Source organism: Rousettus aegyptiacus, unplaced genomic scaffold (assembly GCF_014176215.1).
Source record: "Rousettus aegyptiacus isolate mRouAeg1 unplaced genomic scaffold, mRouAeg1.p scaffold_m13_p_9, whole genome shotgun sequence".
Lineage (NCBI taxonomy): Eukaryota > Metazoa > Chordata > Mammalia > Chiroptera > Pteropodidae > Rousettus > Rousettus aegyptiacus.
This window is the reverse complement of record NW_023416312.1, coordinates 77,043,991-77,058,266: the sequence shown is the minus strand read 5'-3', so window position 1 is coordinate 77,058,266 and position 14,276 is coordinate 77,043,991. Positions and strand designations below refer to the sequence as shown.

General features: G+C 33.2%; 1 protein-coding gene and 1 pseudogene across 7 annotated transcripts in view; one reads left to right on the top strand and one right to left on the bottom strand.

Annotated features, from left to right (window-relative positions):
• LOC107497750 (X-linked inhibitor of apoptosis) overlaps positions 1–14,276 on the bottom strand; it is a 35,325-nt gene that overhangs the window by 13,689 nt on the left and 7,360 nt on the right. For 4 of the 7 annotated variants that reach the window (XM_036226478.1, XM_016119945.2, XM_036226477.1 and 1 more), the window contains 4 exons: positions 3,754–4,659; positions 2,597–2,696; positions 1,746–1,824; positions 1,047–1,089 (listed from right to left, as the gene is read on the bottom strand). In XM_036226478.1, coding sequence (XP_036082371.1) covers positions 1,047–1,089; positions 1,746–1,824; positions 2,597–2,696; positions 3,754–4,627 — 1,096 coding nt within the window. In that variant the 5' untranslated portion in view covers positions 4,628–4,659. Of the gene's footprint in view, positions 1–1,046; positions 1,090–1,745; positions 1,825–2,596; positions 2,697–3,753; positions 13,386–14,276 lie in introns of all 7 variants that reach the window. The other 3 variants (XM_036226481.1, XM_036226479.1, XM_036226480.1) reach the window with 3 other exon arrangements.
• LOC118607898 lies at positions 12,880–12,995 on the top strand (annotated as a pseudogene).

The following is a 14,276-nucleotide window of genomic DNA, read 5'->3' as shown; positions in this document are numbered from 1 at the left end:
AAGACTGAAATCATATCAAGCATCTTCTCTGACCACAACAGTACAGAACTTGAACAGTATACATTATAAGGGTGATTATTATCAAGAAATGTTACAGAATCTGTTTCTAGATAATTTAAAAAATACGGGCTGAAATAAATTTCTTATATTGTATTATTTATGCCCATTATAAAACCCATATTAAACAATATCAAAGTGGCTATCCTGTTCAAGCATATTTATAAAAAAAAATTATTCTCTTGCCTTGTTATCCTTAAGATACTAAACAGATGATGCTATAAGTATAGGGAGTGGGGAATCACCAGACATACTCTAATTTAAACTTTCTACTATTTTTGAAAGATGAAGCCTAAGTTGAGAATGAAATCTATAGTGTGATGTGAGATTCAGATGACCTTGTTTACAGTCCTAGTTCCACTAAGGCTTTGTCATGTAACTGTGGGCAGGTCACTTAACCTGACTCTGTTTCTTCATCTGAAAAGTGGAGATATTAATATCTTCTTTGCTTATCATAATATCTTTCTCTGCCCACGTTCTGGTTTTTAAAGATGTCTACAATGCATAAATAATTTTTCTGACAAAAACCTCTCTCTGTGATGCAGTAGGAGGTAAGCAAACCTAATCGTACCCCTTGGTGAAGAAGCTGGGGAAGGCACAAAGATGGCAAGGAATAAAGAAGCAGGTAGATTAGGGATGATCATTAGTAGAGCACTGGATTCATAATCCTGGATAACTAAAAAATCCTGAGGGACAAAAATACACTTAACTATTCCTTTAGTGATTTTTAACAAAAGAGATGATGGACATACTATAGCTGCTTCTTACTAACTTGGGAAAACCGTCCAACCTCCATAGGAATGTTCTGAATATATAAATATCTGATTAAAATTTATAGGTACTTCATTAATTCTTTAATTTATAGCAATTTCATCTCAAATAAATACACCTTGGGAACATGAAAGAATATGTTTTCCTTTCTACTCTATATAAATAAGTATAATAAATTGGCAATGAAAATAAAAATATATTATAATAAACATATTTACCAATTCTTTTAGTTAGTGATGGTGTTTTTTCAGCAGTTCTTCCCTAAAACAGAAATATGAATTATAAGTTAGAATTTTTTTTTAGTTTGAAAAGTAACAATCATGAATTTATAAATTGGCTTTGTTCTATTCCAACATATAAATATTCACAAGAGCCATAGCTTGATGAAGCTAGAAGGAAGTTAAAAAAATCATTTAACCCAATCCATTCACTTTACAGACAAGAAGCTGATGCTCAGGAAGATTAAACAATTTGATTGAGACAATACAGATGATAGCAGAACCATAATGGCAACTCTGGTCTCCCACTCTAGTCCCGGGCTCTTTCCGCATGATACTGATGCCTTGGTCACCCTACGTGACACTATTTCATTTTGATACATTTTTGAGATTTTAAATTTAAGGCTGTTTAAAACTTTTCACAGACAAAAGTAAAATTTCAGAAGGCTAAGGAATTAAATTATTTTAGTTCTTCAAGCCCATTTTTGCATATAGTGATACTTAAATCAGTCCGTCCTGATCCCCTTTTTACAAATTTCCTTCAGGTTAAGAATAACAAGCACTGTTCAAGATCTCCCCTTTAAAGCTCACCATACATTATTAATTTAATATGCTATACTGTCAATTTTACACCAAGAAATCATTGCAAAACAAATTATATAATATCTGAAAATATATATTCTACAATATTGGACTTACCACAGACTCCTCAAGTGAATGGGTTAAATGAATGCTGTTTATATATTCTTGCCCCTTCTCTTCTATAAGATATTTACACCTAAACAAGAAAGTTAAACTTTAGTAGCTGAAAAATTAGTAAAGTATAAGTAAACACATAATCTCCATCATCTCCACTTACTTGCTTTCCAGTATTTCTAAGGAGCCACAAAATAAAATGTTATTCAATTCCCCATCCAAATGTCATTTTAATGTTAAAAAAACATGCTCCCTTTGTTATGCTACTTATGCTAACCTCAGTAGAGCTAAACATATCAGCTTGACAACTGCCAAACTTTTAAGTACCTTAATTAAAAAAAAGTTTTAAATAGTTAACAAGTTTTATTTAGAAGATCAACCAATTGTACATTTAAAAGGAATTCTTTAGGCTTTCAACCTTTCCTTTTGAGGCTATTTAAGGTTAAGGTTTATTTTCAAGTGATTGCTCTGAAGTTTTAATTTGTATTATTTTGTAGGCCAAAAAATCACATCACTTCTGTATCTGTACTTTATTTTAAAGCAAAATGGCAAAGATATTTAGAGTATGTCATCATTCTAAAACACCATTGATTATAAGAATTCCTAATTTGGTGTTTAGAAATGGAATCATCTGAATGTTATAGACACAATATACAAGCAATGAATGTTTTTGTCACCAGAGAAGGCTTAGGTGTTTTTTTTCCCCTATAAAGTAGGTGACCCCATTTTTACAAACCTGGTGTAAATTTCAAGCCATGGTGAAGGCAACAATAGTTGAGGTGAAAAGTTATTCAAGTCTTCCCACTGCATAATGTCCAATTTGCCATTACTGAATGAACATTTAAATACCTTACCCTGGATACCACTTAGCATGTTGTTCCCAAGGGTCTTCACTAGGCTTCCAATCAGTTAGCCCTCCTCCACAGTGAAAGCACTTTACTTTATCACCGTCACCTAAGAAAACACACAAGTAAAAATACATGTATTTGTGCAATTAGAAGCTTACATACAAATAGCCTTTTTAACAGCATGAAATTAAGCATTTCTAAATTACATAAAAATCTCATAGCTTAAAAAACATTCAAATTCACATCTAAGTAACATACACAATTATTTGAAGAGGAAATACTAAATTCACAGATTCAACTTGAGGTATTTTACAGAAGACAAATATGAAATTGCCCTTTTTTGTGGAAAATTACGATTGTTACGTTCTTTTTAGCATATATCACTTGGGGTCATCAATACAACACTTTTTCCAATTATGAAACTTTAGCAGTGAAGTTCAGCATAATGAAATTACAAGTTAAAATTTCTCCAAAATTATAGCTATATGACACTAAACAAACCTTCAAGATTGCTATATATGTAAAAAAATACTGAATTGATATTTTGTATTTCAGCACAATTTGATCCTAAAGTAAATGAATTGGGTACTTTTTTTTCTGACTATCCTTGGAAGCCATTACACTAATGGCTGTTCCTGACATGTCTATAGTAGTCCATTTGAAAAGTACTCATTTGAAGTAAAATAAGGCATTATACAGGGCAGCTTTCAAATACAGAGTCTCTGTACAAAAGGCAGATATCAATTTTAATATCAATTTTACTAGCAGCCAAATTCTCTAATGTTAACTCTTCTTAAGCGGCATAGAGAAAATTCATGTAATACATGTACTGAGCACATACAGTAGGTGCTCAACAAATTATAGTCGGTATTACTATCAGACCCATTCTTTTTATCAGGGTTATCTATCATCTTTTGCATGTTATCCTTCTCCAAAAAACAATCACATGAAGATAAACATGACTCATAATATGGCAGTCTTTTTCACATAAATTCAGTGGTTACATTGCATATTCAACCTAAGGTTAGTGAAAAATGGTGATATAAATAATCATGCCAGCCTACACCTAAATATTTACCAGTTAAGGGGGTTAAAGGAACCTATTTACTGTTTAGGAGCCCTGGAATAGTTATTTATTAGCTTGGTTTTATAATAAAGTTTACCTAAAGCATAAAATCCAGCTCTTGCAAGCTGCTCCTTGTTAACTGAGTACATCCATGTCCCAAAAGTTATGATCCGTGCTTCATAATCTGCCATGGCTGGATTTCTTGGAGGATTTGTTGAATTTGAAAAATTCCTATCAGAACTCACATCAGATTCACTTCGAGTATTAACATTCCGGCCCAAAACAAAGAAGCAGTTAGGAAAGTGTCGCCTGTGTTCTGACCATGCACGATCACAAGGTTCCCAATTTTTCAATTTCCCACCACAACAAAAGCACTGCACTTGGTCATCAATACCTGTGTAGTAGAGCCCAGCATTAGCTAACTCTCTTGGGGTTAAGTGGGCATATTCTGGCCAGTTCTGAAATGTCTTTAATCTAGCTTCTTCACTACACATGGCAGGGTTCCTCGGGTATATGGTGTCTGATATATCTACAACCTGTCCAGTTCTCAAAAGATAGTCTGCATGAGTCTCAGATGGCCTGTTTAAAACAAAATGATTTCTGTTTCCCAGACAGTTTTCAGCTTTGTACTGACCATTTTGGACACCAGAATTTGTAGGTTGCGTAGTATTATTTTCAAAATAAAAGCCACTGATAAATCTGCAATTTGGGGATACTTTTCTGTGTCTTCCAACTGCTGAGTCTCCATATTGCCATCTATCTACTGCTGCACGACAACTAAAGCACCGCACGGTGTCTCCTTCACCAGTATATAGAAAACCAGCTCGTGCTAGCGTTGATGCTGAAACAGGACTACTACTTGGAAAATTAGCAAAAGTTTTTAATCTATTAAACTCTTCTACAAATTCTTCATCCTTATCGATGTCTGCAGGTACACAAGTTTTAGATCCTTCAAAACTGTTAAAAGTCATCTTCTCTTGAAAATAGGATTTGTCCACCTTTTCTAAAAAGAGAACATTTACATTAGGAAATCCAAATATTACACAGGCAATTAATTTTGATATTAGGAGCTAAAAAATTACCTTCTGATGACATAAAATTACACAATCCTGAAGAAATATTCCAATTCTAAATACTAGAGGTCTACATTACCACATAATTCAAGTCATAAAATAAAAAAACTAGCATTTTTGTTTTCTCTCTTAGAAAAAATAATATTAAAGCAGGTAGAACAGAACCATTCATTTTTTTTCCAGAACCATTCATTTTTAAGTGCTTATTCTACATAAATATAGGGACTCTGTGATGTAGAATACATTAAAATTAACCATGTAAAATCATTAATTAGGAAAAACATAAAAGCATAAAATATGCAGATTCTTAAATTCTATGCATAATTGTGATAATGATCATTATATATTCAAGGCATCAAAGTTCAGTTTCTACAATTTGAAAAACACAAATGTTCAGAATGCTAATGAATTAATTTTTAATAGGTCTTTACTTTTTTGCTTAGCAAAAGTAATCCACAATATTGGTTCCAATGGGTTCTTAAAGAGCATCAAAAGTTAGATTTTCCTGCAGAGTGAATTTTTTTGTTAAAGCCTATCATTACCATGTACAGCATACTGCCCTCTAGAGGGTGGCTCAGGAAAAAGACTAAGTTTGTGTAGATCTTAATGTAATTTCACTATCAGCTTCCCATGGTCAAGGAACAACCTGTACAAATGGAAGAGAAGAACTACTGTAGCCTCATTAGATCTGCCAAATTATAGCTAGTATTTCACCCAGATAAAATACTAAAAGGAAGTAGCTGAGTTATCAGAAGGGTGCCAGTTATTTATCCTTCAAACCTGGACACTTAAAAAAAATAAATCTATTTATTTAAATTAGTTTCAAGTATACAGTGCATTCGTTAGACATCTATAAACCTGGACACTTTTCAAAGTGAAAAATGATGCTAATAACTACACCAAGACAACAGGTGTAAATCAGGGTTGCCTCAGGCAAACCTGGTCCTCCAGAATCTCTCACCATTCCTAACACTGTGCTCTGTACATGTCTGTCAAATGCAAAATAAAAAAATGGTCACGATGACTCTGTCTCTCTTTCATGTGTGTATTAATTGGTTTCTTAGGAAGAATTACTATTTCTTTTGGCATTATGTTGGCACAAACTATGTCTTAGAACATCAATCCTCCTAATGTTCAACACAGTTTTACAGGCTGGCAGTGGACATCAGTCTTTCCTGGCCTTGTCAATTTACAATGGTATTAATTCATATATATCTCAAGAGCTGAGTTATGTCTGCATATCACCATTTTTAGAAGATAGTCCCCATGACTTTTAATTTCTCCCAAGATGTCTGAAAACATTCTGACACTAGCTTCAAGGCCTTTTGTTCAATCAGCACAAGCTGAACGACAAAAAACAAGATTCAAAGAAAACAAGGCTGGCTGACAAACTAAGATAAAATTTAATAGAGTTATGCTAAAGTCTTACATTCTGACTTTAAAAATCTGTTGCAGAACTAAAGGGAGATGGAAACTTGGTTTGGAACAAAGTCATGTGATGGCAAGCCTCTAGATTAAAATCTTAGGATTTTTGTTAATTACAAGTTCATTATGAGCCAACAACACATGGTTGCTAAAAATCTTAAAGCAACTTCTAGTTGCATTAATGTCAAGATGTACAACACCTAGGTCAAATTCAGCTACACTTGGAATATTAAGTTCTGAACACATTTTAGAAGAGACATTAACAAAGTGCAATGTCCATAGAAGGCATCAGGATGATGAAAATGGTGTCCTATGAAGAATAGTTGGAAGAGTTGAGAGTGTTTATCTCAAAGGGAAAAAAATTTGTGGGAAGAGGGGTATAATAGAATAAGTACCTTTAGATATCTAAAAGGCTGTAATGTAGAAAAGGGATCCAAATTCTGTGATGCTTGAGGACAGGATTAGAGTCAAGAAATATAATTATAGCCAGGGGCAGGGGGAAAAAAAGAAAGAAAAAGAAATATAATTATAGCCAGATTTTAACCTAATACAAGAATGAATGGTTACAATAATCAATAGCAGCACAAAATTGACTGCATTACCTCCCATTACTGAAAAGTACTTTGTCATGGACAATGAGAAAGGATTAAACATTTATAAGTCTATAGTCCATAGGAAAATTACCTTCTTAGGTGATAAGTTTTATTTCTCAAACGGTTAAGTGTAAAATCAATGATCTATTCTCATTTCACAATAGTGGACATTCTGCATAGTTTAAGTAGCCACCTCATTTCAGATATTAGATAAAACTCCATCATTCAATAATATTAAACAGAAGAATCTCTATTTGAAGCTTTCAAGTGGAGACCTCATCCTCCCAGGGGTTATTTCTAAGCTAATAGTTTAGATTTCACTGTTTTGAAAAGCAGATATTAATTTAGAAGCATTCAATTGAATGTTAAATATACAATATCAGAGTGTGAGCTTTTGGAGAAGGGTGAGAAAACAGAATTATCAGAGAGGTTAATTGTGAAGGAGAGAAAGATGACTGACAAGACAGAAACCTTGGGATTGGTGGAAGGAGCCAAAAGAAAGGGATGAGAATTTTTCTTTAAAAAAGAATTTAAGTAAAATGAAGGTGGAGATGATATTTAGAAAATAAGTATATAAGGGGCACAGAAATTACAAATACAGAAGAAAATGGGGTATGGATATTGAAGAAGCAGTGGTACATATTTACATGAGGAGTGTGGAAGATTTCCAGATGTGAGATGTTTAAACATAGATAGATATGTACATGTGTGTGTGTCTACACACGTACACACACACAACCTAATCGCAACTAGGTAAAGATAGCCATAGCTGGTACCAAGGAAAAGAAGATTACTTCTAATCTAGTGATAATGTGGGAATATGGGCAGTTGGAGGGGAGAGAAAAACAGATTTGTTTGTGTACAGTATCTGTACACAATGCAAAGTTTCTATTTCCCCCAGGTTATTATTATTAAAGTCAAATATACAGAATAAAGGCTATTTTAATGGGGAAATAGCCACTGCATGAAAACATATACTTGCAGATAAGACCTGGAAGGTAATTTTGAATAAATGGGTAAAATATGTTAAGGTGTCAGGATTACAGGAGGCCACTAGTGTGGGAGGTGGCCAAGGACAAGGAGGTAGATGGGCTAGCTGCTCCCTCATTCTCTTCTACTAGAGCCCTGCAGCTGCCAAAGCAGAGGGATGGAGGGAGTTGTGTCTCTACCTGCTCCCACCAGAAGCCCTGTGGAGCTCAGTGGAGCTTAGCATCGAGACCCAAGTCACCTCTGTAGGTGCATTTGGTGAGTTGCGGGCCAAAGCTATGCATGTAGACTGAACCAAACACTGAGCCAAAGGATGAAGACAGTGATGAAGATGACATTATTACTGAAGATAATGGTGTGCCACACAAGATTCCTAAAACTGTTCCTACTACCTCAATCCTGGAATGGCTGACACAAACTCAGTTCTGAGTCTGGACAGAATGGTTTTATTCCTTCTGAGTTTAGCACCCCTAGCAAGTGGCGCAAACACAGAATTTGAAACACATGTTCCTGATCAAAAACTCTTAGAATAGGAACAATCATAATATAGTGAAACCATCTTCTGAATGTTTTTTGAGTATGTCACAGGACTTGTAAAGTTGGCTATTTTGAAAGCTTTCAAACCTCTGATCCAATGACTTGGAATAGGCATGAAAACAATAATGTTGTAAGTTCAAATTTTGTTATTAAGATAGAAAAAGAATGTAGATTAGTGGTTGCCTAAGGCTGGGGGAAGAGGGTAAATGGGGAGTAACTGCAAATGGTTATTGAGTTTCTTTTCGGAGTAATGAAAATACTCTAACGTAGTTTGTAGTGAGGGTTACCCAACTCTGAATATACTAAAAGCCACTGAACTGTACACTTTAAAATTAATTTTATGATACTGAATTACATCTAAAGACAAATGTTATTAAAATAGTAGTTTGGTCATTGTTAGTATAAACTTTGATGGACCAGAGGTCATTCTAAGTCTAAAGCAAAGGGACTTTTGCTAATTAAACTATGTGCTTTGGATATGGAAAACTAGATGTTACGGTACATTTTCAGAACTATGTAAGAGTACTAACTTGTTTCTGTTTGAAGTGGTTAAATATTTAACCTGTTGCAAAGATCCCAGTTAAATTTTCCTTTAACTACATTCTTTAAATTCTAATGTGAAGTCTGATTCTCTTTTGGCATTCTGAGGACCTCAGTTCTTATGTTTCCAGTATTTTAATGTTGTTCTGTTGCTAAGTGTAGCAAATTATTTTCTGAAATGTATTTTTTAAATTCTAAGAAATCAAACCAATTGACTGTTTTTAGAAGTTTCTTTCCATATCATGAAGCACTGAATCTATATTCCTGAATTATGAAATTCGGTGGAAGTTTCTCACATTGGTGTTTGTCCACCATATAGCTTATGTATTTATAAACCAATTCCAAAAAGGTATACTTTACACTTTAAAATGCAGTTAATTCCACTGACTCTGGTAACACGGAGACTCTCTCCTTTAACTAATTTTTATCCTTATTCCTAATCTTATTGGAAAGCAATCCTTTTGTTTGGGTGTATCTACATACATGTTGGTGTGCTTTTGAACTCTTCTAATGTATTCAAGTAGCGTGAACTGTTTGGGATACAAATGCACCTAGATTAAAACATTTTTACAAACAAGACAAATGTGCACTTTTTTTTATACAAAGATTTTGGACTTTCTTTAGTGAGATTTATTCTAGGAACACTGCCTACACTCTAGGAAAAAGATGTATTGACCACTGACAAATAGAGTTTATCTATAATATTTTCATTAGGCTATTTATTTCCCACACATCCACTTAGAACAAGAGTAAGGCTGCCAATTTTCATTCTTTGTCTGATTTCTTTGGTATTTATTATCGTACAATGTATGAGGGCACCATAGTATGCATATATACAGAAGTCAAGAATATTATGAAGTACATAAATTCCTTATGGTTTATGAATAATTCCCTTCAAGCCATTTATTAATTTTATGGTAAGGCTAGTATGGACGCTTTTATAACAGTTGTATACTATTTTAAAACTGAAGAATCAAATGACTATTTTGATGGACAGTTTCTTCAAATGGTAAACTATATGAATAGTCTTAATTGAAAAAAGAAACTCTAATGTTAAAGCAATAGAAAAAATCCCATACAGAGAAATAATTTTTGTGAGATATAACACTACACAAAAAAAGTATTTTAATATTAAGCATTCTAATAAAAATCCACCTTACTTGAAGAGTAAATGTAATTTAAAAAAAAGCTATTTGGCAGTCAATTATTACCGGCTTAAACAATTTTAATAAACAATGTATTCCATAATACCATGAGTTTCAGTTACCATGGTATCTTAGAAAAAAATTAGCAAGGAGTTTCGTAAGTGTACCAGACACTGAAGAAAATAATTCTGACTGAAGATTAATACAAAATTATTTAGGATGGCTAATTAGGAAACTATCTCTGCTGATTAAAAATTAACTACTATAAATAGCCATTATTATATTTTTTAAAGTCAGAATAGCAAATCACTGTTCTTAATAAGTAGCAAAACCTTTTTTCTTTTTTTCTATTGAGCTCATAGATTTCTATAATGTGTCTGTGCTTCACCCTTCTGGTCTTTGGAAGAAATTCCTCCAGTCACTACAGGCTCACCTAATAAGCTACAAATACTTAACATTATTCCTTAAACCAATAGCTTTGTTAACAACCTCTCATCATGAAAAAGCATTTCTTAAGTAACTATATGGATGTGGCACAGTACAAAAAGAATTAAATGGTTGTTATGGGTTGAATTGTGTTCCCCTAAAAGACATGTTGAAGTCCTAACCACCAGTTAGGAATGTGAGGGTCTTTGCAGGCATGATCAAGTTAAGATGAGATCATTAGGGTGGGCCTTCATCCAATATGACTGACATCCTTATAAGAAAAAAAGAAACACAGACACAAACACACATGGGGAAGAAGGTCATGTCAAAATGGAGGAACTGGATGATGATGCATCTACAAACCAAGGAACACCAAGGACCAATGGCAACACCAGAAGCTAAGATATAGGAATGGAAAAGGTTCTCCCCAGAGCCTCAGAGAGAGCAAGGCCCTGCCAATATCTTGATATTGGACTTCTAGCCTCCAGAATTGCGAGAAAATAAATTTCTATTGTTTTAAGCCACTCCATTTATGATACTTTATTATGGCAGCCCTAAGAAACTAATATGATGATGTTAAAAATATGAAAAAAAATTATGCAAGCAATATACCCTTATTAGCTCCCACTGTGGTACTATCACACTGATTGACACATTATATAATAAAGGCAGCTGTTTAAAACTCAGAAAATAATTGTTTTTAGACTCTCATCTATATCTTTGATGAATCTTCCACTCCAAATCCCCACAGAATAACTACTCTTTGTGCCTCCATGTATCCTCTACATGATTTGCTGATGACCCAAGTGTAGTAGTAGATTTAATAATTTCTGTATGTATGTATGTTTGTGTATATCTGTGTGCACACACACACATTGTGAGAATGAAAATCCTTTATAACAAGGGCTGTGTTTTATCACATTTGTATTCCCAATGCCTAAAGCAATGCATGACACATAGCAGTGCTTAAATGTTCAGCAAAAGAATGACTGTTGAACACCCCAATTAGGCTACTGTTGTTGTTATTATCCTACATCCCATCCACTACCTCTTCCGGACTGTTGAGATCAATGTGAGTACTAAAAATTGTTAATATGTCATTGTGTCTAGGAAATGAGACCAAAATTGGAAATACACACATATCGTGCAAACTATAATTCTTCAGTGATAAAAAACCTATACTAAAATCATAGTTCAAATATATTATAGGATTCATAAAAATGTTCAAACATCAGAAAAATTTCGTGTTAACCAAAACACCGTCATAATTTAAAATTTATCTTAAGATTTTCTCATTGCTCAAATATTACAAGTTTTTCTCATCAGTAGTTTTTTTCCTCTACAGAGGATCCAGCATAGAGATCTTGTCAATTAAGTAGCATTCTTCCTGACCCAATATAGGTCAATTCCTCTTTTAATTACATTAAAGTATTAGCCATTTAGTTCCTTGTTTAGAAATAGTCTTTTGATATACAAAGTAGTAGTATACAGGAACTATATTTATGTAAATGTTAAAGTATAAAAAAGCTGAATTTGTAAAATGGGATGCCATGAACAAAAACGGAATGTCATTTTTCTAATTCAGTTTTGATGACACATTTACATAAAAATTCAACTTTTAAGTCAAACTGTTTATTTATACTATGGAGAGTCTTCAAATTGTGAAGCATATTTTCTTTTAAGTTAAATAGTCAATAAAACGTTCCTGAGGTTAATTACATTCAATCTAATCAAAAGTTCTTCCCCTAAACTTAAGCACTAGCGCCATTCAAATAATTGAATGATATTAATGAGCACTTATCCCATAAGTTCAATCAATAACAAACTTATTTAACTCTGCCGAATACAATACATGCTTGATCATGAAGCCTACTTCTGTAAACACCTGAAAGGGCATACTGAGAATCAACAAAGGGATTATCAATTACATGTTGTGCGCTTAATTTAGAAAGTCATAGTAATACTTAAATTTGGGCATAGACCTCCAATTTTTGACAAATTCTTCATAATAATTAACTCTATAGGTACAGTTCCCTCAAAATAAACACGTAGTAAGTCATTCCTTTATTCTTCAAAAAATTATGGGACTCTGTTACCCCCAAAGAATGTTTTGCATGAAGAATACACAGGTTTGGGGCTCGAGAATTCACTCAAGATAATAAGAAGGCTCAAGATCACTATTATTCCCTCTTCCGTTTCACTGAAAACTGTTCAGAACTTAAGACAATTTACAGTGCCCATTAATTGGAAGTCTTTGATTCAAAACAAACCATTTGCAGTCCAAGTTATAAATCTGTGACATAGATTAATACTATTTATGCTTATTCAGAGCTCAGATCAAAATCTGTTAAAATCAGAGCAGGCGGAAAATCTCAAGAATGTTAACCCAATCTTTACTATAAACAACTGTTTTCCTTTTTAAAAGAGGGGTTTAAAAAAATCCTCCTCCTCAGGCTGTGAACACTTTGGTATATTTACCCTTTAAAAACCTTTTCTGGTCTATGGCCATGCTACCTTGAACACGCCTGATCCCATCTGATCTTGGAAGCTAAGTAGGGTCGGGCCTAGTTAGTACTTGGATAGACCACCTAGGAAGACCAGGTACTGTAGGCATAAAAAAATAAAAAGAACCTTTTCTGTGTGCATGTGCACATGTATATTATAAATAGTTCTAAGGGAATTTGTTATACACGGTATTTTATAACTTGCTTTTTCCCATTTAATATATAATATGCATCTTACCACATCAATTTTTATCTGGATTAGAAACATCTTAAATGGATGACTAGTACCTGACTGTATGTATGTTATCATAACCTCACCAAATTCATATAGCTGAACATTAATTTTAGATATATATACTTTAAAAGAGACAATACCACATGATTAAACAATTCAAGAGGTACAAATGTCGCATACATTCCACCCTCATACCTTAAACCTCTGGTTACATTCCTAGAAGCAATCACTCTTACCAGTTTTCTGTGTATTCCTCCAGATGGTCTATGAATATAAAAGAATGTATAAGAATTTAAGCATTTTTAAAAACACAAATGTTAACGTATTCTACATACAGGTATGCACCTTCACTGCTGGGCATTTAGAAAGTTAGCATTTTTTTACTATTATACTTTCGTATACTATTACATAAAAATTATAATTTTTTTTTACTATTACAAAAAATGTTGGAGCGAATGTCCTTAGTCTGTCATTATTTGCTTTTAACACCAATATTAAATGGTCTCAAAGAGGAGTATGTCCTATTACCACTTCTTTTTAATCTATCAAGAAAAAGCTTGAAAGTACTTATAAATCTCTAAGAAAAAGATAAACACCTCAATAGAAAATAGGCAGATTTATAAATGGTAAATACTAATGGCCAAAAAATATACACAAAGATGTTAAACCTCATTAGTAATCAAAGAAATAAACATTTTAAAAGATACCAATTTTGTCCTGTTTGACAGAGATCGCCATTACTACCAACAATATAAATTCAGTGGTGAGAAATGTATGGAACAACAGACACTCTTGTTGGTGAAACTAAAAATTGGTACACATTTTTCTAGAGATTAATCTGGCAATATGTTCTAAAAGTCTTAAAATATTGATTATCTTTTGAACAAGCCATTCTAAATCTAAGCATTAACTCTAAGGAAATGACCACGGAAGTTTTTTAAAAGTGTATATATAAGGATGTTAAAGTGTATATGTAAATAAGTGCTATTTATAAAAACAAAATCATTAAATACTCAAGGACACAGGACAGAGATTCATGATGCTGTATTAAGTGGAAAAAAGCTGGTTACAAAATGACACATTGCACACTATGATCCCAATAATAATACAGATGTATAAAGATTTAGGCTGCATTACACATCAAAATTCTACTGT